The sequence below is a fragment of the Diabrotica virgifera genome, chromosome 9 (genome assembly GCF_917563875.1).
Source record: "Diabrotica virgifera virgifera chromosome 9, PGI_DIABVI_V3a".
Lineage (NCBI taxonomy): Eukaryota > Metazoa > Arthropoda > Insecta > Coleoptera > Chrysomelidae > Diabrotica > Diabrotica virgifera.
The window spans coordinates 68,091,031-68,116,255 of record NC_065451.1 but is presented as its reverse complement, the minus strand read 5'-3'; the positions used below and the strand labels follow the sequence as shown (position 1 = coordinate 68,116,255).

At 33.6% G+C, this 25,225-nt stretch overlaps 1 protein-coding gene across 1 annotated transcript; it reads right to left on the bottom strand.

Moving 5' to 3' along the window:
• Positions 1-1,165: 1,165 nt before the first annotated feature.
• On the bottom strand, positions 1,166-2,443 carry LOC126890996 (uncharacterized). Its single transcript, XM_050660176.1, has 3 exons — positions 2,437-2,443; positions 2,017-2,371; positions 1,166-1,880 (listed from the first exon to the last, which is right to left on the bottom strand). The coding sequence occupies exons 1-3, from the start codon at positions 2,441-2,443 to the stop codon at positions 1,640-1,642; spliced, it is 603 nt and encodes a 200-aa protein (XP_050516133.1). The 3' UTR covers positions 1,166-1,639.
• Between the last annotated feature and the right edge of the window lie 22,782 nt (positions 2,444-25,225).

Genomic DNA, 25,225 nt, shown 5'->3' with positions numbered 1-25,225 from the left:
AAGCGAAAAGGAATGATTATTTTCCAAATAAACATTTTTTCTGTTTTCTGAGAACAGTAAAATGTATTTTGAACTAAATAAATTACATTCATCCTTCTTTTTATGTCAATAAATTTAATTCAAAACAATTTCTTTTGGACACCCTATATAAATAATTATGTAAATGTTTATATTACTGCATAGAGAATTAAATTACCTTTCAAATGAGCTATCACACGACCCCTATTCCCATTAAAAAAAATAATCGATGACGTCATCACGCCCAGATGGGTGACGTCACTAGTATGATATATATGACAAAAAGTCGTAATTTAAAAATAAAAATTGACCTCTTTCGGGATTTTTTTCCAAAATTGTCCATTCTCGAGAAAATTAATTTATTCCAACCTTTACGTGCTCTCTGTATAAGTATTATGGGTTATAAATAGTGTGACCAACTAGCCCGAAAAATCCGGGACATGGCCCGAATTACAAAGTCGTGTCCCGGCGTCCCGGATAAGGCTTCCGGGCCATCCGAATTTTCAACGTTTTGGTAAAATTGTATTTTCAAATTTTGAATATGGTATTCTTCTAAGACTTCACATCAAATTGAATTGGTGGTGTTAGATTTTCTAACATAAAGCTAATTATCATTTCTACTTATATAAGAATCTTAATAAAATTCGTCGAATCATTGATAATTTCAAACGAACACATCTGCCCTTTGTAGCTTCCAAAATTAACCAATTCCGAGAAAACATTTGCTTGTCCCGTGGCCTCCCATTTCAGTCGGCGATACAAGGACCCGTGCACTACGAAAACATTCTAGGTTAAGATATATCCGGTTCCCAGGGTTTGGATCGAAATTAAGAACAATTCTTTCAACTTGACAATGTGTGAAGCTGTCTTGCTGTCGGATTTATGTATCCTTAAACCAATAAAGGCCTTTGTCGTTACTGGACTAAATTAAACCTTCTGTTTATTTCTGAACGTAAATTAGACACGCATAGGACATTGATGAATGAGTTCCACTTCTTTTTGGGGACCCAAAGGAAAAAGGAATCCTTATGCCTAAGTCGTTTTTAGTCTCTCGTCTCTCAATCACTTATTCGTCAACTACCGAGCTAATCGGTCGCGTCTCTCGCTCAACTCTGAAAGTGTTCACGTCTCGTATTTTCCTATCGCATTACACGGTTTTTCACGCGAATCTTCTCTCACTTGTTACTAATCACATGTTTCACTCTTAAATCGCGGTTCACTTTACTGTCAATTGCACATAGCAAATTTATGTATGTTTTTTTGTTGTAGTAAAAACAATAATAATTATTTTGTACGATACTTGTAAATATTAGTGTTTGTGTTAAATAAACTAATTATCTCACACGTATTTTAATCATTTCAACACCGATTTACACCTTGCTTCGACTCGACAAAGAATATCAGAGTCTAATTATATCAACCACTATAGAAGCTGGTTCCCCTCTTGTGTGAAGGACAGGAGATATTCACCAGGTCCTTTTACCACAGGTGAAGCGTCCTACACATAATTTGGTACCCCTGGTGGGACGATTCAAAGAATCGTCTGCATACCCAGAAGCAAGGCTCGCGGTGTTGAAATTGAATCGAATCGTTATCGGCTGTTCCGGTGATCGTATTACCTCTACTTGGACCGTTGCTGTCCCGCTGACCGCCTCCACCTTGGACCGTTGCTGTCCCGCTGATCGACTCCACCTTGGACCGTTGCTGTCCCGCTGATCGCCACCACTTTGGACCCTTGCTGTCCCGCTGACCGTCTCCACCTTGGACCGTTGCTGTCCCGCTGATCGCCTCCACCTTGGACCGTTGCTGTCCCGCTGACCGCCTCTACCTTGGACCGTTGCTGTCCCGCTGATCGACTCCACCTTGGACCATTGCTGTCCCGCTGACCGTCTCCACCTTGGACCGTTGCTGTTCCGCTGATCGCCTCCACCTTGGACCGTTGCTGTCCCGCTGACCGCCTCTACCTTGGACAGTTGCTGTCCCGCTGATCGACTCCACCTTGGACCATTGCTGTCCCGCTGACCGTTTCCACCTTGGACCGTTGCTGTCCCGCTGATCGCCTCCACCTTGGACCGTCGCTGTCCCGCTGACCGCCTCCACCTTGGACCGTTGCGGTTCCACTGATCGACCCCACCTTGCACCATTGCTCTCACGCTGATTGCCATCCAACTTGGACCGTCGCTGTCCCGCTGACCGCCTCCACCTTGGACCGTTTGCTGTCCCGCTGACCGCCTCCAACTTGGACCGTTGCTGTCCCGCTGATCGCCTCCACCTCGGCCTGGTGCTGCTCCCGCTGCCCGCCGCCACGCTGACACCGTCCCATTCTTCCAGAACAACGCTTTCTTGACGCATACTAAGGTAACATCGCAATAATAAAAAAAACTTTATGAACTTTTATTTTATTTCCTTAAATATTACTCCACATATTATCTTTCACTCAATAAGTTTGTGTACGCATGTGCTTTAAAGGACAATTTATTTGTTTACTCTTTATTTTTTATATATATCTGCTCATCTCTTTTTTAAATATTTTGCATAATTTTTATTTCTTTTTACACTACATACTCACTTTACTCACTCTATTTTCAACCACGATCTCTCTTTGTGTAATACCGTTAAAATCACAATATTTACAGATTGTCACTGGACAATCAATATTTTAATTTTTTTTAAATTTTGGTATATTTTAATTATGGACGCACTGAAGAGGGAGATTGGTACATGCAAATCATCACTTGAACGAAATTTGAATTGGATAAGCAATTTTCTCGATAGTCAAACTGAAACATTTGAACTAAGTCATAGAAGAATTCACTTAATTAATGCATTTAATAATTATAATGATATTTGTAATAAGATAGACACTCACAAAAATGCTGATTTGCACACAGAAAATAGAGAAGAAGTTGAAAATAAATACTTCTCTGCTATGTCTCGAATTGACGGTAAATTGGCGCAATTTTCGAAAGTTAATTCTTCTTCTTCGGTACCTTCTCAGTATCAACACGGTAATCATGCTAACTCCAACGTACGCTTACCACCTGTTTCTGTTCCTATATATCATGGCGAGCCCAGTAAATGGGTCTCATTTTACCAATTGTTTTCCTCAATTATAAAGGATAATCACACACTCACCAAAGCTCAAAAGCTAATTTATTTGAAATCTTCCCTCCGCGGAGAACCCTTAAATTTAATTGATTCGCTTGACGTAACTAACGAAAACTTTGATCTCGCTATTGACATACTCGAAAAGAAGTACGACAACAGTCTTGCTATTATCAATTCTCACATCAATCTTATCATAGATTTCCCTACACTCACAAGGAGCAACTATCGGTCACTAAGTGATTTTACAAACGATTTAAAAAGAAATATTGACTCCTTAAAGGCTCTACAAGCTCCCGTCGAATCGTGGGATTATCTCTTAATTAATTTAATAACAAGAAAGCTCGATTTTGCCACCAAACGATATTATGGGGAAAGAAGAGATAGAAATTACACTCCCACAATTGTCGAACTTTTTGAGATCCTCAATGAACGCTGCAACATTCTCGCAGACCTCACAAATATCCCAGAATCAAAAAGGGACAAATCACACGCTAAATCTAACTCCACTTCTCTTCTCTCAAATACATCTCCACCTCTCTCCTCTAGTAATCATATCAAATGCAATTACTGTAATAATTCAGCGCACAAAATATATTCCTGTAGGCAATTCGCTGCCCTCTCTCACTCAGAAAAATATAATTTTTTAAAATCGCGAGACATGTGCTCTAACTGTCTTGGTACAAAACACACTCATGCTCAGTGTACTTCTCGCGGTTGTTTTATTTGTTCTAAAAACCATCACACCCTTCTGCACCAAAACTCGTATGCAGAAAACATTAAACGTACTCGTTCTTCTCACGCTTCTCACCACGAAGATAATCGCAATGCAAGCACACATGTAAATTCTGCTAGATTTACACCCTATGCAGAAACCGCTCAACAGAATAGTAACAGAAATACACGTTATAATGCTTCTCGTTTTAATAATGATGCAAATTCGCAAGCACAAGTTGCTGATGCTCGCAGTCTCTCACCCCGCACCACAAATGCCATAAATTCCACTAACTCACTCCACGCAAATATTGCTCAGCCATCTTATTTTAATGACTCTCAAGAAGATGAATGTAACCCTAACGTAGCTCTAACCGTTACAAATAAACCTTTTACACACTCTTCGACTCTTTTACCCACCGCTCAAGTAATTTTAATTGACAAATCTGGAAATGCCATATTTGCTAAGGCAATCCTTGACTCTGGTAGTCAAAATTCTTTTATAACGGAAAATCTCGCTAATAAAATTAATCCCGAAATTTCTGGCAATGAACTAAAAGTTTGTGGCATTGCCCAAAGTTCTCACACTTCGAAATCAATGGCAAAAATCATGCTTTACACACCTGGTTTCGAACGTAATGTCAATTTAAACTGTGCAATAATTCCAAAGATTTCTTGCCAGCTACCGCAATTAGATATCAACCCTGATTTTCTTAAAATTCCAAAAGATCTCAGCCTGGCTGATAAATATTTTTATATGGAATCAAATATTGAAATTCTGATAGGAGCAGATGCTTACTACGAAATCCTCTTACCGGGTATCGTAAAATTAGGAAAAAATCTACCCACACTCTTCAATACAATATTTGGATGGGTAATCGCCGGTAATATTCCAAACGCAGCCCATTCTAAACAACAAAACATTTCTTTATTTTCTCACTCTACAAATGTGTATTTTGACAAAATCAATTTAACCCATAAAACACCATCCGAGAATTTGAATATTGACGAATCATTTCCTATCCCAAGAAAACGTCTAAAATCTCATTTTAAAAGGCATTAACAAAAATGAAAATATTTCTTCCCTTTTTAGGAAACACAGTTCAATAACCGACCTTACCCTCAAAATATTACCGCTAGCATTGCATAACTAGACAATGCCTCTATCTACTCAAGTACCCAAGTCACCCGCACTTTCACTTGTTGACAATAAATTTGAAAAATAAAAACACCACAACAGTTCACTCAGGGCAAAACGCCTATAATTTATGACACATTTACAGTTACCCGCGACAACTGATTTGTAAATTTAGGTCAAAACCCTTTTGTACAAAATAGTATATACACTAAGAAAAATGAAAAAAAAAAACAAGTTTTGTTTATTATTGTAAAGAATTATCTCTTGATTTTTCGCAATTTATTTGTAAATATAATTTTTAAATAACTCACAACTGAAGATAAAGTTTCCCATAATCTCTTCTTCTCTCAAGCAAATTTACTAAAAACCGCACTCTCTCTCTCCCTCTCTCGCTCTCTCTCTCTCTTTCGATCTCTCTCTCCCAATCGCTATCTCTCTCCATCGCTCTCTCTTTCTCTATCTTGCTCTTAACATTTATTTTTCCTCCTCTGGCGCGGGGGGCAATTTATGTTAGATTTTCTAACATAAAGCTAATTATCATTTCTACTTATATAAGAATCTTAATAAAATTCGTCGAATCATTGATAATTTCAAACGAACACATCTGCCCTTTGTAGCTTCCAAAATTAACCAATTCCGAGAAAACATTTGCTTGTCCCGTGGCCTCCCATTTCAGTCGGCGATACAAGGACCCGTGCACTACGAAAACATTCTAGGTTAAGATATATCCGGTTCCCAGGGTTTGGATCGAAATTAAGAACAATTCTTTCAACTTGACAATGTGTGAAGCTGTCTTGCTGTCGGATTTATGTATCCTTAAACCAATAAAGGCCTTTGTCGTTACTGGACTAAATTAAACCTTCTGTTTATTTCTGAACGTAAATTAGACACGCATAGGACATTGATGAATGAGTTCCACTTCTTTTTGGGGACCCAAAGGAAAAAGGAATCCTTATGCCTAAGTCGTTTTTAGTCTCTCGTCTCTCAATCACTTATTCGTCAACTACCGAGCTAATCGGTCGCGTCTCTCGCTCAACTCTGAAAGTGTTCACGTCTCGTATTTTCCTATCGCATTACACGGTTTTTCACGCGAATCTTCTCTCACTTGTTACTAATCACATGTTTCACTCTTAAATCGCGGTTCACTTTACTGTCAATTGCACATAGCAAATTTATGTATGTTTTTTTGTTGTAGTAAAAACAATAATAATTATTTTGTACGATACTTGTAAATATTAGTGTTTGTGTTAAATAAACTAATTATCTCACACGTATTTTAATCATTTCAACACCGATTTACACCTTGCTTCGACTCGACAAAGAATATCAGAGTCTAATTATATCAACCACTATAGAAGCTGGTTCCCCTCTTGTGTGAAGGACAGGAGATATTCACCAGGTCCTTTTACCACAGGTGAAGCGTCCTACACAGGTGGGGCGAAAAAAAGTCGACAATTTCTAGAGTGTAATACTAACACCACATTCAAAACACATGCATTTTATGTCGTGGTATTATAGTTCTACGAAAACTCAAACTCTAGACTTTTATATTATCGTCTTCTGAAAAGATGATGTAAAAACATGAATATGTACTAATGATAACTATATTTTTATAAGTTTCTATTTACATGGAAGTCCAACATCAGTTGATTTTATAATTTTTCCTTTTTTGAGAACGATTTCCGGATTGGAAGTCGAAACGTCAAAAACTAACAAAAATGTGATTATTATTACAACTCATCCCATCAAGAAAATTTTTATCAACATAAAAATGTTAAGTAATCAATAAAATTATGATATAGTTCTATATTAAAAAAAAATAGCCCGATTTTCATTAAAAAGTCCCGGATTTCAGGTATTTTTTTCAGCCTTGTCCCGAATTCGACTGAATTGGAGTTGGTCACACTAGTTATAAATGAATCTTTCTGAAAGACAAAACAAGTTTAAATGTTTATGTATATATTTATATGTATTAAATTTAATGGCGTTGAAAAGCGTCGTCATTTTACCCAAAATATGGTCTTATATTGTTTTCGCAATGACCGATTCAATTGTGATTTAACAGAGCAACGAAATATTCGTATATTAAACTCCTAATAAAAAGTGTTACCACTGTGGACCATCGTAAAATTCTACACGTGTTATTATTTTGTTTAAGTCACTATTACAAAATTGGGTTTGCTATTAGAACGCATACCATGCCATTAGTGCCAAACAAGAATAGAATAATTTAGTAGTTTATGGAACGTTTTTATATAAGTGGATGATAATTATGCATCATGCAATATTTGTAAGATAAAGCTGTCTTATCAAACTTAGAGAACTTAGAAAACAAAATTTTAATAGGTACATTATTGTTTCCTATAATGCACAAAATGTTAAAGGTGGTACAAAATGATGTGAAAATGAAACATTTTGGATGCTTTGCACACACAATAAATAAACTTTATTGTGAACGATGGCTTAAAGGATGAGGAAATCAGCCACAATACGTTTCAACTTCTACCTCAGATGTTGTTATCAAAAGTGATATAAGAAAATCATTAAAAATTTAACCAAAATAAAAAATACCATTAGCCACTTTAAAAAGAGTTCTACAAGCAACTGCTAAACTTTTAGATTTTGAAAAAATCCAGGAAACGGGAATCCTCTCAAATTACTGCAAGATGTTTCCACATATTGTAATTCGACATTTTATATGTTGGAAAGATTTATTCAGCTAGAAGAAATTGTTAAGGCTATTATAAGCATAACAAATATGTACGTAAACACTAGTTCAACAATGTACGAGTATTTTATTAAACTGTCGATAAACTGTCGATAAACTGTCGATTTCAACTTTTCTTGGCAGAATAAGGTTTCGACTAATTCCTTTTAAGGATCCAACAAATGCGGAAATAGCACAGAAAATAGAATCGCTCTTATTGCAGAAAAACTTGGAATGGAACAAAAAGATAAAGGATTTACGACTCAAATTTTATTAGAACATGAGAAAACATTGCAGATCCGGATGATATTATGGGATCGCAGGATCAGCCACGAGGCACTACGACAAGCAGGGCAATAATAGAAATGCAAAGATTTAGGGAATGCGATCGGTTGCCGCGAAATGAAGATTCGTTCAAATGGCGGAGAGAAAATAAATATATTTTTCCTTATCATGCACAAGTAGCTCAAGAACGAATTAGTGTCATTGGAACATCAGTGCCTTGCGAACGGTTATTTCCAAAGCTGGTCTAATTATTTCTGATTGAAGAACTCGAGTTAATTATAAAAAGGTTAAAAGGCTGCTATTCTGAAATTTTAATTTAAAAGTACCAAATAGTAACTAATAAGTATTTGTAGCAAATACTGGTATTTAAAGTTTACTTTGTATTTCTTTTTAAGAGGGTAGGCGCAAAATTTCGGGACAATGCTATTTAAATGCATTTATTTCTTTCGAATCCTAAGAAAACTAGTAAGTATTTTTGAAAAGTTTAAAAGCAGAATAAAAAATTACATAATTACCGAGTGCTAAAAGTCCCTGAAAACTTCTATAATGTGTATTTTAATAAGTTACAGCGGTAAAAAGAAGAGAAAATTGAGTGTGATTTTTAATTTCAAATATCTCATTCAAATGACACTCTTTTTATTCTAATGGACTTTAGGCCCTCCATAATAATGTAATCTTTCATTCCGCGTTTATATTTTTCAAAAATACTTATTATTTTCTTAAAATTCGAAAAAATCAATGCATTGAGAAAGCATTGGCCCGACATTTGGCGCCTATGCTCTTGTTAGATTTTCTAATAACAATTAAGACAATGAAAAAGAGTTTAAAATACAACTATTTTGTTGCTCTGTTAAATCACAATCACAGATAAAAATTACGATGGGTTACGGTTACATGATTGCAAATACTTCTAGCCCACCTCTAGGTCAGAATCAGGTATAAGAATTATTATACGACCGGTTCCTATTTAAGGGTCCGCCTCGCGATCGCGCCAAGGAATAGAACCGAACCGACCGGCGACCTGACTACATGCAGAAGGCGATTGCAGAATTTGCAGATCCTTCTAGCTTTTTGTGCATACGCGGTACGAATAGATTATTTTATTTTTATAAGTTTAAGTTTATGGATACGTACCTATTTAAAACATATTTTTTCACCTAAAATATTGTCTGAAGCTATTTATTTGTGGCGTTTATATAATTTATTATTCTAAATACGAAATAAGCCACAATTTAACTTAAAAAATTATTTTGTTAACTTTTATTTCGAACGTCGTTGTCAAAATACAAAATATTAATAATTTAAACAAAAATGTTGTTGCTTAGTAAAAAAAATCTTCTAATAATTGCCGATATGACTGAGTTAGAATAAATTATATTATTAGAAGAATTTTTTTTTTCTAAGCAACAACATTTTTGTTTAATTTATTAATACTGTGTATTTTGACAACGACGTCCGAAGTGGAGGTCGAAACGTTAACAAAATCATTTTTTAAGTTAAATTGTGGCTTATTTCCCATTTAGAAAAATAAATTACACAAACGCCACAAAAAATAGCTTTAGAACAATATACATAATATTATGTATAATGCCAATCATCATTATCCATAAATAGATACACATGAAATATTTAGCACTATAAATATTAAAATAAATATTTTAGGTTAAATTATATGTTTTAAATACATATCCAAAAACTTATAAAAATAATAACCCATTCGTACCGCGTATCTGCAATCGCCTTGTCTGTGCATGTAGGTAGTGGGTTCGGTTCGGTTCTATTCCTTGGCGCGGTGCGGACCCTTAAGTCCGATTATGTACTTTCGGCTCATTCGGCTGGGCTCGCTATTTTAGTAAACTCCCAAAAAGAGAGATAGAAGTAGGAGGTTCTAGTTCAAAGATATTTTCTATATGCCAATGTTAATGTTGCTATGATTTCTGGTTTTAATGTCTGGAACTGTTATATTGGTCCACTATTTCAAATGCAGTTCAAACACTGTGTCTTAAAAAGCTATGTTCCATATTTCTTTAATTTATACTGTATAATAAGAATATACTTATTCAAGGAAATAATTCAATCAAACTTGTGGTTATATACGTTATGCAACTCTCTAGTTACTCTTCTTCTTTCTTTACTTCTTTTTTACTTCCTGCACATATATTTGCAATGCTGCCATAATTATTTATTCATACGTCGTTTAAACTTGTATATTATCATATACTGCTATGATAACGAAGCAAAAGGGAAAACTAACTTTTATAGAATATGAACATAAATCAACTTCGCTATCGTTTAGCTTAGCTTTCGCGATAATAACGAATTATATAATTATTATCTCTATAATTATTATAGAATTCGCCTACTGTTTAGTGCATAGTATAGCGAATGATTGATAACGAAGCGAAGGGTCAGAAATCGAGGCCTGGCTGCGCAACATCAAAGAATTGACAGGATTAGACTTTCAAACTTTAATAAAAAAAAGCCCAAAATAGACAAGAAATAGCCTTTGCAAAAGTCATCACCAACCTTAGCACTACAGAAGAAAAAAGCAAAATGCGAAATCAGGGGACATAAAATGGAGTTATAGAAGGAACGAGGTCAAGTGGTTGGGATTTGGGTCTTAGACATAGCAAAGATTGCCGAGGTCTCTGCTATAGGTAGCATAACTGTATGCAGAATCCATTTACTATCTTTAATACATCAAAGCGATAGCAAGCTTTTGCTTCTTCTTCTGAAAAGGACGTTGGCCAATTTGCTTGTTTAATCTTATTTTCAGCCGCCCTGAATAGTTCTATGGAGGTCATATTCGTCCATTGTCGTAGGACTCGTAGGTTTTTAAGCCAAGAGTTGCATCTTCTTTCTGGTCCTCTTTTGGTATTGATTTTGCCTTCGATTATAAGTTGGAGCAGTTCATACTTTTGATTTCTTACGATGTGACCAAAATATTGTCTTTTCCCTTCTTTTATTATAAGCATAAGCTCTCTTTCCTTATTCATCCTTCGCAATACTTCCGCATTTGTCGTATGGCTCATGTAGGATAGATATTCTGAGCATTTTACGGTAGCACCAGAGTTCGAATGCTTGGATTCTTTTTTGTTGCTTCTGTCATTGTCCAGCTTCACATCATAGAGCAAGATGGAGAAAACTTAGCACTTAAGTATTCTATGAGATACCCAGCTGGTAGTTGCATAGGACTTTTGGCATTTTCTAAAACACTATACATACGTGCCTTTTCCAGACATGCTATCTCTAGTGAGTGGTCAAAAGTTTCACCAAGATTACTTCCAAGGTACGTTATTCTTACACCTTCCGGATCTATTCCGTCGACATTGACCTTTACTCTTCTGTTTTGGTGCTTGCTGATGACCATCGTTTTTGTCTTCTTTGTGTTCAATTTTATTCCAAATTCTCTACAGGCTGTCGTTACTCGGTTCATTAGGCGTTTAGGTCCATTAGCTTTTGTTAGAAGATGTAAACTTCTACACATTTTGTATAGCGCAAAGGACAGAAAACAATATTATTAAATTTTCGTTCAAGGCCACCAAAGTAGATGGCACCTTTGTACTCTTGAGTGTGAAACAGTTAGGAGACCATTCATTGGCCTTTCATGTTTGATTTTGTATTCAGTCCATCGTCTGAGGCCAGTGGATAGCGAAAGGACGTCATAACTCTATATTGATTACCAATTCAAGAACGAGAAATTAACAGGGTGTGCTTCTACCCCACGTACTGCATTTAATTCATCAAAGTAATAGTAATTGAAGATGAAAACATGGCACGCTACATTAAACCAAACTGAATAAGATGGGCTACGTGCTAAGGTGCTAAGATCGAGTGACGAACAACTTCTGAACTAGAGATGAATCAAGTCAAACTAGTTTGATTTTACTCAACAAGCTTGACTTGACTTGAAAATCAAACTTTTTGTATAAAAAAGTTTGACTTGACTTGATTTCGATATCTTTAGGTTTGACTTGAATTCAAACACCTTCAAACAGTTTGAGAAGTTTGAATATTACGCAACGTGTTTATTTTCAATTTTAAATGAGACTATGAACTATGAGACCGCCTACACCTTTATTTGTTCAGTGGCGGTTCAACAAGGGGTGGAGGAGGGGTAGGGGAAATTCCCTCCCCCCTTCCAACAAGGTCCAAAAAATTTTTTTTTGACAAATCTCAATAAACATAGAAATGTATTGGTTGATACGATATTTAAACCGCAGACAGACAAATAAAACCCAATAAACGCCCCAGTTAGGATAATTATTAAGAAAGTTTAATGCATATTTATAATACATTAATTTTTTTTAAATTCAAACCCAACATTTGTAGCCTGTATTCGAAAAAAATTTAAATTGTAGATATAAAACCATATAGACCTGGATCCCGCGTATCAAAAAAAGTTGATTAATAGCAAGCTGAAAATTTGTTAATAGCTTAACGGTGTCTAGTCAGACAAACTTTGATGTATGGGAACACTGGAACAGAAGAAGTTTTAATTGTGGAAAAAGTTAAAAATTTGGAACGCCAGACTACGTTAAACGTTCCACGTATTTTGTCGGACAGAACTTCCAATTGATTTGTTACCATTTCATTAAACTCTCATGCAAAAATCAGACTGGTGTTTATCACCAACTGGGCATGTTAATGAGTGGAACACGAAGAACATGTCAAACGACAGGAATCATGTTGGTTAAATAGTAATAGCAGTCTGATTTTTGCATGAGAGTTTAATGAAAGGGTAACAAATCAATTGGATGTTCTGACCGACAAAATACATGGGACGTTTTCGTAATCTGACGTTCCAAATTTTTAAACTGTTCCACAATTAAAACTTCCCCTGTTCCAGTGTTCCCGTACATCAAAGTTTGTCCGACTAGACACCGTTAAGCTATTAACAAATTTTCAGCTTGCTATTAATCAACTTTTTTTGGTACGCGAGATCCAGGTCTAATAACCCTATGGTAAGTTTTGAATTTTAAAGAAATACCAACGAATATACAGCAATACTAACTTTTGTATTGTGGTATATATTTTCGAGTGAACTAGCAGCTTGGTACCACATGTTTTTTCGAACTGGCCCTCATGCCTTTTTTAATAAAAGAAAGTCATAAAATTCCAAATCATTTTATTTTGAGCTGTGCATTGACAATCCAAATAGTCTTATTTTATTGTAACCCTTAAGGGTATAGGCGTAACATGTCGGTTATGAAACTGTTCAACGTGTTTTAAATGTATTAATCTTTTTCAACTCTTTAGAAAACTAATAAGAATTTAAAAAAAAATAAACGCAGCATGAAAGATTACATTATGTTTGAGGGACGAACATCCCTGAAACTTCTATAATGTTTATTTTAATAAGTTACAGGGGCGAACATAAAAAGGAAAATTTGGTGTTAATATTAATTGCAAATATTTCATTCAAAAGAAACTTTTTGTTTATTTTAAGAGACTTTCGGCCCTCGGTAATAACGTTATCTTTCATTCTGCGTTTAAATTTTTCAAAAATACTTATTAGTTTTCTCAGGATTCGAAAAAAATAAATATCTACATTTAAAAGTTTTAAATTAAAACATATTGAAAGATGTTGACTTTTTCTTTGTATTATTTCTAACACTCATTGTATTATTAATTTTCTTATCTTAATTGGCAACTAACATGTCTACCTCGACAAAAAAGTATATCTACTAAATAAATTATTTTTCAAACTCTTTCAAACTAGTTTGACAAACAGTTTGAATTTTTAAACCTGTACGATTGACCAGTTTGACTTGACTTGAAATATTTGTCAGAAGGATTGACTTGAGTTTGACTTGAAATTAAGTCAAACTCAAGCCAAGTTCAAACATTCAAGTCAAACTTAAGCAACTCTATTCTGAACGCCACATTCTGAGAAAGGCCCATGGAAAAAGGTCTGTTGGTCGCCCAAGAAAGAGACGGAAAGACGCAGTAGCCTGTGATCTACGCAAAATGGGAGTACAGCAATAGGAAATAGCTGCTCAGGACCGACCACAATGGAGGGAAATAGTAAACGCGGACAAGACTCACATAGAGTTGTAGAGAGAAATGATGACGATGATGATGATGTTGATGAAGATGATGAATAGCAAGCTTTTGCCAGAAGATGTAAACTTCTAAATATTTATACATAGGTACATACAGGCGTAAGCGCGAGGAAATCAAATTACTCGTTTGTCGTAAGGGATACGAATAAAAGTATGTAAATAAAATAATAATTACGAATAAAAGTTATTTAGGTGAAAGTTGGGGCAGAGATAGGACCGTAATTTAAAAACATTTTCAAATATTGCAGAATAATCAAACAGATGAAAGAAATCATTAACGACAACGTGTATTGGCTTACTTATGAGCAAAAAGCTCAATTTTTAGGCGGTCACAAAAAAATAGAGCCAAAAAATCCAATAATTAGAAATTGTTGTGTATATGTTACCGGCCAAACCCGATTTCAGGACAAACTAGTTTGGCCTAGGACAAACTAGTTGTCCTAAGCGCGTTAGGATAAACTAGTATAGCATAAGCCAAACTAGTTTGTCCTATCGCACGTTGGCCAAACTAGTTTATCCTGACATAAATAGACACACTTCAGGCCAAACTAGTTTATCCTGATATATTAAAGACTCGCACTTCAGGATAAACTATAACGGTCTAGTCTAAACCAATTTAGCCGAGTTGAAAGTAATTTAGCGAACATGTAAGGCCTTTTACATGCTGGGAATTCCCAAATCACATCCTAACAGGGAGGGCAAAAAAATTATACATCGATATATTGTATCATAATGATACATCGAATGAAGATATTGATACATGCTATAAATCAACATATTCTTGTATAATTAAATAATATAAAAAAAGAATGTGTGTGTGTACTTTGTACGCACGTAAGAAGTTATACTTCTATTATATGATTTAAACGAAATTAATATACTTTTTATTTATATTTTGTTTAAATACTAAACTAATTTATACTTACTACTTCTCAAACATTTTTATTAGAACAGTGCCAAAAATTAAAATAATAAAAGAATAAAACACACACAAACACATTAAACAAGCCACAAATGATGTCTGAACATTAATTGTCGAAATTTTTTTTAACTAAATACGTATTTTCTGAAAATACAATTATATAATAAATATACTTACAATCATAAAATGTATTAAAAAAAAACAAAAAAGAAAGTTTCTATTGGGACTCGAACCACCGCTGATAAGCGCGGTTGGTATTGGAATTCATTCGCTTCAACGCTTAGCCACGGACACTATGTGTCATTATTTACGAAGATCGACTAACTAAACGGATTAAACTTGTGATATTTTGATATTTTGAAAATTGATCAAATTATTTTAATTTTGAATTGAAATGATTTAGAATTGAAAAAATACAACAAAACATAGAGTAAGAAAACAATATATTAGGTGAATATTGATATAAATTTTGATGGTAATCAAATTATATAAATAAAAGTATTACATACTATGTATTTTGGCAGATCAAATAGGTAGGTTTATACCCATGATACATTAACAATTATTACGTACCTGTTGCTTTTAAAAACTATTTAAAAGTCATTACAATATTATAAACTTTTTTGTTTCTGTCCTCACAACAATAAAACTAATATATTATACATTTGTTTACCTTTACCTTTACCTCCAAACCACAGCTGTGTTACAGCTGTCATATCGGATAATTTTTGACATGTCATTTAAACATCCAATCAGAACAAAGTTATAATGCGCATGCGCTGGGCTGATAGGTTTTAACATATAAAAAAATCACCCTCTATCGCCGGTAAAGAAGTATAACTTCAAAAATAATAAATAAAAGGATGAGGTTTTCTCCAAAAATTAAAAGAAAAGATACACTTACGAATAAAATCGAGTACGAATTAATATTGTTTTCACCAATTTTGCAAAAATGTGAAAACGTTGAATTATCCACGTACGTCTGTCCGTCCGTTTGTCTGTCTGTCCGTAAACTCAACTCCTCCGTCATTATACCAGGTAGAATGACAAATGAGGTGTCAAATGAAAGCTTATAATCCAAGGATGGTACTGAAGGTGATAAATTTGACCTAGGCTGTTTGTTCGTCGGTCCGTGCGACCGCGAATATATTTCAATATTATTGTTTGTTTATTATGAATAATGATTATTTTAATAAAATTGATTATTTTTCCAAGAACAAAATATTTTATTCAATTTATTATTTATATTAAGCAGTACTAGTGCGCTGAATTACTTTCTTCTTCTTGGCTTTTTCCCATTATGAGTTTGCCGTTTTCGTCTTCCATAGCACTCTATTCTCCCAGTCGCTATCTCTGAGATCTCTATCTATCATAGCATTTCCTATGAGAGTTTTCTATCTCACAGCAGGTCTTTGTCTCCGTCTTCCTCCACGCGGGTCCAAGTCCAGTAATCTTTTCGGCCACCTGTGCTCCGGCATTCCTCGCACATGCCCGTACCATTTAAGGGCTCTACTTTTACTACCACAACTTTTTTGTAATTGAGCTTTATACTTCTATTCCTTTTCAGATTTCCTCTGTTCTTATTCTATCCTACCTGTTGATTTTTAGACACTTTCTCATAGACTCCAATTCAACTGTTCGTATTTTATTTCGTATTATTGTTGTCACTGGCTATTCTTCCGCTCTTGTAGGGTAGTATTCAGCGTGACCAGACACCTCGTAACGCGACAGTTCATAACCGGACAGTTGGTAACGGACAATTCGTAACAGCGACAGTTCGTAACGGCGACACTTGGTAACGGCGACTGTTCGTAACTATACAAATTCGTAACGGACAATTCGTAACGTCCAAATTGAATTATTATGTTTATTTTTGTTAACGTGGAAACTAACTGTTATTACAGTTATAATTGAAATTATGTTTATCAATTTAACGAATCAGTACGGATAAACATGTTTAACACATTTTATATTTCGTGTTTCAGAATATTTAAAAGTCTTTAAACACAAACAAATATATTAAAATACATAGAAACTTTTAACATTATTTTTAAAATTTTATCACTCTTATTGTTCCTTAAATTTGCATATACCTACCTAGACAAAGGAACAGTGAAGTACTTAATTCCTGATATCTTTAATCTGACAACCGTCTTTAGAGATTCCAAACTTTTTAAATAGACATTTTGTAAAGGAAAGATTATAATTACCTGTTATTATAATAAACCTTATCATTGGTACCTAATAGCTGTGGGGTATTCAATCAACGGTTATAGTTGATAAGAGGGATGGCTTGTAATACTTTAATACTTGGTTGAACTACTTTTATTATATTCTGAAACACAAAATATGAAATGCCTTAAAAATGTTTATCCTGATAGTGATTCGTTAAATTGATAAACATAATTTCATTTCTAACTGTAATAACAGTTAGTTTCCACGTTAACAACAATAAACAGAATAATTCAATTTGGAGGTTACGAATTGTCCGTTACGGATTTGTATAGTTACGAACTGTCTCCGTTACGAAGTGTCGCCGTTACGAACTGTCGCTGCTACGAATTGTCCGTTACCAACTGTCCGGTTACGAACTGTCGCGTTACGAACCATCGCGTTATGTCATGGAACCAATATTCAGCACTATGCCCTGAAAAATCCTTTTTTGTTTTCTTTAGTTAGTGTTCTTCCAAATCATTCCTTGGAGTGCTTTCGTGGCTTGTTTTCCTCGTACTATTTTCATTTCTATATCTTTCATACAAGTGCCATCTCGGTATATCATTTACCCTAAATACTTAAAAGTCTTACAACTCTTAATAGTGTTTAAATCAGCAACTGATCAACAAAGAAGTTAAACTTACGTTTAAATCAGCAACCAGTCTGTAATCAATTACTTTCGACTAGATTAAATTGGTTTTGACTAGGCTAAACTAGTTTATCCTGATATAAAAACATATACTTCAGGATAAACTAGTGTGGCCTGAAGTATGCGTCTTTATATCTGAATACACTAGTTTGGCCTAGGACAAACTAGTGTAGTCGTTTTCTAAGTTTCTAAGTTTCGTTTTGTTCTTCTTAGCCTATAAAATCCAACGTATATTTTGCGATATTGCAAATTATTTTATCAAAAAGTTGGCATTATAGCAAGAAAAATGAGATCTTGGATGCTGAAATCGGCTCACTAGGCTCAGATATATATAGCTCTTCAAATATAGGGCAAAAGAAATGGGCTATTTTTGAAAATTTGGAGGGGCATATCTCAGGCCCAGGATCACTTAGAGGTCTAAAAAATAGCTATAGGCTACTTTTTAAGGTACAATAATATACTAACAATTTAAAAAAATAAAATACTTACACACGTAGTGATCATTTGCTGGTTCTTCTCCCTCGTAATAATTTTTTTGCTTTATATTTCGTCTGGGATACTTTTGAGCTAAAACATTTATTTATATGAAAATTCAAATATTTATTTAAATATCTTAGTAAATAAAATTCTGACAGAATTAAAATTTTTCTCATTTCTAAATTTATTACGGCCACGATCATCATTTCAGGGTAGAGCATCTCAAAGTAAAAAAATAAAAGCATTTAGTACCTACTAAAATAACCGATTGACAATATTATAACGAATCATAGACTAGTAAGAGCCGGTAGGTAGGTATAGGTAAAAAGGGCCTAGCCGGGTAAGATGATAAAAAATGACAATAACTCGATTCGAATTCCATATTGTTCACTATATAGCACATATAGAGAAACTTACTTTCTGAAATTGTTAGCCCCCTAGGTGGTCACGTGACCCACCTAGAGCCTAATTAGGCTTTTTATGCTTTCATTTTTTATCTCAACCGCATCGACAGCTAGCGAAAAACTTTAAAGTTCTCACTAAAAAAATATATAGCGTGTATTTTTGCATAATGTTTCACTCTGAATTTTTTCAGATTTTTAAAATTGGTGAAACGTACTTTTAAAAATAAAAAACCGCACTTTTTCTCTTTTTGATGCAGTTTTATACAGGGTGTTTCAAAAAGGTAACACCGTCACTAGGATAGGTAAAAAACTGAAAAATAATTGGAGTTTGCCTAATAAATTTTTGTAATGCCATCCAAGAAAACAAAATTTAATACATTTTTTACGATTTTGCCGAAACTACTGGCAACATTGTAATAAAATTTGGAGAATTTTAAGAGGTAGTTATTGTACATTTTTGGACATAAAATTAAAAAAAAATTATTATCATTGGCGCGCATACGGGTAATGGTCTGAATTTTTTAAAGAAAAATCATAGTACGCCACTGACATATATTAAATCAACAATCATTTTTTAATTCCTCGTCCAATTTATAACAAAAAATCTATCTTCCCTTTTTTTCATACAACGCGTCGATTTCATGCAAAAAATAAAATATCTTAACGCTTCCAAAGTATTCGAATCATCAAGTTTTTATTTGGATTTACGGGTATAATGTTGTAGGTATAGACCGGGCAGTATCGTCGCTCCCGCTAGCGCAATTATTCCGATTCGATTTTTTTGCACAAACTTACTCAAAAAGAGGTCCTTATAACATATCCACAGGGTGCCGGGCGGTGCCGTTTTCGAAAAAATTTTTAAACAATTTTTTTTAAACAAATTCACAAAAATAATTTTTTTATTTCCAACAATTTTTTTTAGATAATTTGGGTCATTCTGAGCAAAAAAGGTCTCCTGTCATTTTTCTCTAAAATTGACTGTTGTCGAGTTATACGCGATTAAAAATTTGAAAAATGCGAAAATGGCCATTTTCAAGGCTTCATAACTCGATTAAAAATTATTATTATGAAATTCAAAAAGTGACAAAATCAAGATTCAAATACCTTCTTCAACGTCCTGAAGAAATTTTTGTCACTATTTTATTACAAAGCTGTTATTTTTAGTTATAAACAATTAGCGGTATAGTCCAACTGTATCGTCGCCCCCGTTAGCGGAACTATTTCGATTCGATTTTTTTGCACAAACTTACTCAAAAAGAGGTCTTTATAACATATCCACAGGGTGCCGGGCGGTGCCGTGGTCGAAAAATTTTTTAAACAATTTTTTTTAAACAAATTCACATAAATGATTTTTTCATTTCCCACAATTTTTTTTAGATAATTTGGATCATTGTGAGTAAAAAAGGTCTTTGGTCATTTTTCTCTAAACTTGACTGTTGTCGAGTTATACGCGATTAAAAATTTGAAAAATGCGAAACTGGCCATTTTTAAGGCTTAATAACTCTATTAAAAATTATCACTATGAAATTCAAAAAGTGGCCACATCATAGTTTTAAATCCCTTCTTCAAGGTTCTGAAGAGATTTTTTTCATTATTTTATCACAAAGCTGTTCCTTTTAATTATTCACAATTAGCGCTATAGTCCAGCTGTATCAACGCCCCCGTTAGCGAAACTATTTCGATTAGATGTTTTGCACAAACTTACTCAAAAAGAGGTCCTCATAATAAATCCACGCCGAAAAATTGTTTATCAATTTTTCAACCACCGGCCGGCACTCTGTGGATATGTTATAAGTAGGGAGCGGATTTTATGCTAAATGCATATTGTATGCATATTTCGCATATTTGAGAACTTTACTAAATTCTGCATATTTTTAAAGAAACATGCATATTTTGTGCCTATTAAAAAACATTTAAGTCCAAAAAAAATTTTAAATTTTTTAATTTGACACAAAATATTTCTTTTTTAACTATTTAATGGGAAATAAGCCACAATATTATTAAAAAATGATTTTTATTAACGTTTCGACGCCCAAATCGGGTGTAATAAAATTTAATAAAAATCATTTTTTAATAATATTGTGGCTTATTTCCCATTAAATAGTTAAAATTGTAAAAAATGCCACAAGAAAATAGCTTCAGAACAAAATATTTCCCCGCACAAGCTGTCGTATCTATTAATTCGAGAACTACCTGAAGAGGACGGCTCATTCACTGCCTTTCATTTTTTCTTAGAAAATACCCGATCTTTACACAAAGTGCTTATAGTGCTTATAGTAACCCGTTATAAAATGATTGTAGGATGTTAAAGTGATGAAGGGTGGTACCCGGAAATCCGAATTTTATTTACTTTTACTATATTTAGTAGGTACCTATAATTCTGGTGATTCTTTTAAATCCTCTATTGTTAAGAGAATTTACATACACCTTTAACCATAGCTTTACGATTTTCTAACGGAAATTAACAAGTTATTTTAAATACGCCCCAATTCTATTGATGTTGAAAGTAGTTTTTCAAGTTATAAAAATATTTTATCTAATCAAAGAATATGTTTCCTCGAAAAAAATTTGGAAAAACACATTTTAGTGAATTATAATCGAAGATAATAATATATTTTTTCTACAACCGTATTAAAAATGCCATTTTTAGCACTCCATACGAACGTTAAAAATGCTACTTTAAGGCACTAGTGCTTTAAAAAAATTTTAAGGCACTGCAGTTCGTATTGACCGTATATGCAATTTTGATGTAATGTCAAAAAAATATAAAATTGGAATGTCAGTCAAGTTCAAGTAAAAGTTTTTGTAGATATTGTCCTGTAATTACGTTTGTAGAAAAATATTGTATGATATGCGTGTTAAAAAGTACATTTTTAAGACACTCATGTGAATTGCAGAACTCGCTATCGCTCATTCTGCAAACTTTTACATGCGTGCCTTAAACGTGTACTTTTAACAATTATATCATAAATAACTATACAGGGTGTCCCGAAAAGAATGGTCATAAATTATACCACAGATTCTGGGGTCAAAAATATGTTGATTAAACCTCACTTACCTATATACAATAGTGCACATAAAAAAAGTTACAACCCTTGGAAGTTACAAAATGAAAATCGATTTTTTTTCATATATCGAAAACCCTTCGAGATTTCTCATTTAAAATGGACATGTGGCATTCTTATGGCAGCAACATCTTAAAAAAAATTAAAGTGAAATTTGTGCACCCCATAAAAATTTTAAGGGGGTTTTGTTCCTTTAAACCCCCCCAAACTTTTGTGTACGTTCCAATTAAATTAATATTGTGACACCATTAGTTAAACAAAATGTTTTTAAAACTTTTTTGCCTCTCAGTACTTTTTTGATAAGCCAGTGTTTATAGACCTATTTTGAATATTTGTCGAATCCACCACATATTTGTGTATGGTTAAGTACGATTATAGAGACCTGCTAATAATCTGAAAATGTATTTATAATTTACATTTTTAGGTATATTTTGAAAAAGAAGCCATATCTCGATAAAAGGTGATTTGTCAAAAAAATATTAAGAGGCAAAAAAGTTTCAAAAACATTGTGATTAACTAATGGTACCACAATAATAGTGTAATTGGAACGTACACAAACATTTGGGGGGTTTAAAGGAACAAAACCCCCATAAAATTTTTATGTAAATATATTAAAAAAGAAGTCGTATCTCGATAAAAACTGGCTTATTCAAAAAATACTAAGAGTCAAAAAAGTTTTAAAAACGTTGTGTTTAACTCTTGGTACCACAATAATGAATTTATTGAAACGGATACAAAAGTTTGGGAGGTTTATGGGAACAAAATCCCCATAAAATTTTTATGGGGTGGACAAACTTCACTATAATTTTGTTTTAAGATGTTACTGTTAGTTGTACTGTAAGATGTAATTTAGTTTTCGATATATTGAAAAAAATCGATTTTCATTTTGTAACTTCAAAGGGCTGTAACTTTTTTTGTGAGCACATTTGTACTAAGGCAAGTTAGGTTCAATCGAACTATTTTTGACCGCAGAATGTGTGGTATAATTTATGACCAATCTTTTCGGGACACCCTGTATAGTGATATTGTTGTTTTATTTAAAATAGGTAACTATTGGTAGCAGTTTTTGTAAAAACTGTGAATAAATTGCATATATTATAAACAAATTATTTTATTTGAAAGATAATAAATAAGATTGCCGCCCCCCCTATAAAAGAACCCCTTAGAATAGAATAGAACAGAAAATTTGTGGTATCTCTAAATGCGCATTTTTTGAATTTTTGTGCATATTTTGCGCATAGTTCGTAATTTTTTACCGCATATATATGCGCATATTTCATCAAAATTGATCGCATATAAATCCGCTCCCTAGTTATAAGGACCTATTTTTGAGTAAGTTTGTGCAAAAAAATCGAATCGAAATAGTTCCGCTAACGGGGGCGACGATACAGTTGGACTATACCGCTAATTGTTAATAACTAAAAATAACAGCTTTGTAATAAAGTAATGACAAAAATCTCTTCAGGACGCTGAAGAAGGTATTTCAATCTTAATTTTGTCACTTTTTGAATTTCATAATAATCATTTTTAATCGAGTTATGAAGCCTTGAAATGACCATTTTCGCATTTTTCAAATTTTTAATCGCATATAACTCGACAACAATCAATTTTAGAGAAAAATTACAAGAGACCTTTTTTGCTCAGAATGACCCAAGTTATCTAAAAAAATTGTTGGAAATGAAAAAATTATTTTTGTGAATTTGTTTAAAAAAAATTGTTAAAATTTTTCGACCACGGCACCGCAAGGCACCCTGTGGATATGTTATGAAGAACCCTTTTTGAGTAAGTTTGTGCAAAAAAATCTGATCGAAATTGTTCCGCTAACGGGGGCGACGATACAGTTAGACTATAGCGCCAATTGTTAATAACTAAAAATAACAGCTTTGTAATAAATTAATGACAAAAATCTCTTCAGAACGCTGAAGAAGTATTTGAATCTTGATTTTGTCACTTTTTTAATTTCATAATAATCATTTTTGATCGAGTTATGAAGCCTTGAAAATGGCCATTTTCGCATTTTTCAAATTTTTAATCGCGTATAACTCGACAACAGTCAATTTAAGAGAAAAATGACAGGAGACCTTTTTTGCTCAGAATGACCCAAATTATCTAATAAAAAATTGTTGGAAACAAAAAAATTATTTTTGTGGATTTGTTTAAAAAAAATTGTTTAAAAAATTTTTCGACCACGGCACCGCCCGGCGGCACCCTGTGGATATGTTATAAGGACCTCTTTTTGAGTAAGTTTGTGCAAAAAAATCTAATCGAAATAGTTCCGTTAACGGGGGCGACGATACAGTTGGACTATAGCGCTAATATACTTGACGACAGGACATTATCAAAAATTATCAGTAGTAATTGCACAAGAGCTCTGAAATTATTGAATTTTTCCCGAGTGACACTTTGACAGTTTTAATTTCACGAGCCGAAGGCGAGTGAAATTATGTCAAAGTGTCACGAGAGCAAAAATTCTATATTAATTTCAGAGGTCGAGTGCAATTTGTTGCGATTATTTCATGAATAAAACTGTTCAAAACCAAAATTTTATTGTAACTTATTTATGTAAGTACCATTAAACGCACAGTTTTTATAAATATTTGACGATTGAAAGCCATCACTTTTATAATTTTTAAAACATTAATTGTCATTAATGTCACTGAATGTATTTTTTCATAGCAACGAAGGGCATCTAACGTAATATGCTTAACCACGGGAGATTATCAAAAATTATCACCTTAATTTGCATCTCTGTAGCTTTCTATTGGTCAGAATATCCTATGAATGAAATAATCAATTTAATTTTCATTTCTGTAGCTTTCTATTGGTCAGAATCTCCTATGAATGAAATAATCATGTTATTACCACACAGGGGCGTCATTTGGGCGTCCAGGGGGGCATTTGCCCCCCTGGCCCTGAAAATGACTGAAATTTACAGAAAATACATCAATATAGTCGGTTCGCTAAACTCAGACGCAACTGGCTAGATATTTTAGTCGATAATTTTTTTGTTTTTTGCCAATTTTGCAAAAATTGGCAAAATCACTAACTATTTAGTGATTATTAACTGTTTAGTAATTATTTTTTGCCAATTTTACTAAAATTGGCAAAATTACCGACTAAATTATCTAGAAAGTTGCGTCTGAGTTTAGCGAACAGACTATATTCATCATATCATATATAATGTATTGTATGTATATATAGTGCTTGCCCTCCCCCCAAACAAAATTTCAAATGACGCTCCTGTTACCAGGTCTCTATCTTGATACGTAACCATATACCTTTTTATTTTTAACTTCAAATATCTCGAAAACTAATGACTTTATCCTTACGAATGAAGAGTATATTATTTGCATAGAAAGTATTGCAGAATCTAAAAATGATGCTAAAATAGCAGTTTTATCAGTGGCGTAGAATTTGGGAAGTTTCGACAATTCACTTTTCCCTGTCGTACGGTACGCCTCT

Excerpts from the sequence above, each read along its gene's own strand:
- LOC126890996 (XM_050660176.1), bottom strand. Across the intron at positions 1,881-2,016 it reads CGGGACAGCAATGGTCCAAG|GTGGAGTCGATCAGCGGGAC; the intron begins GTGGAGTCGATC and ends CAATGGTCCAAG.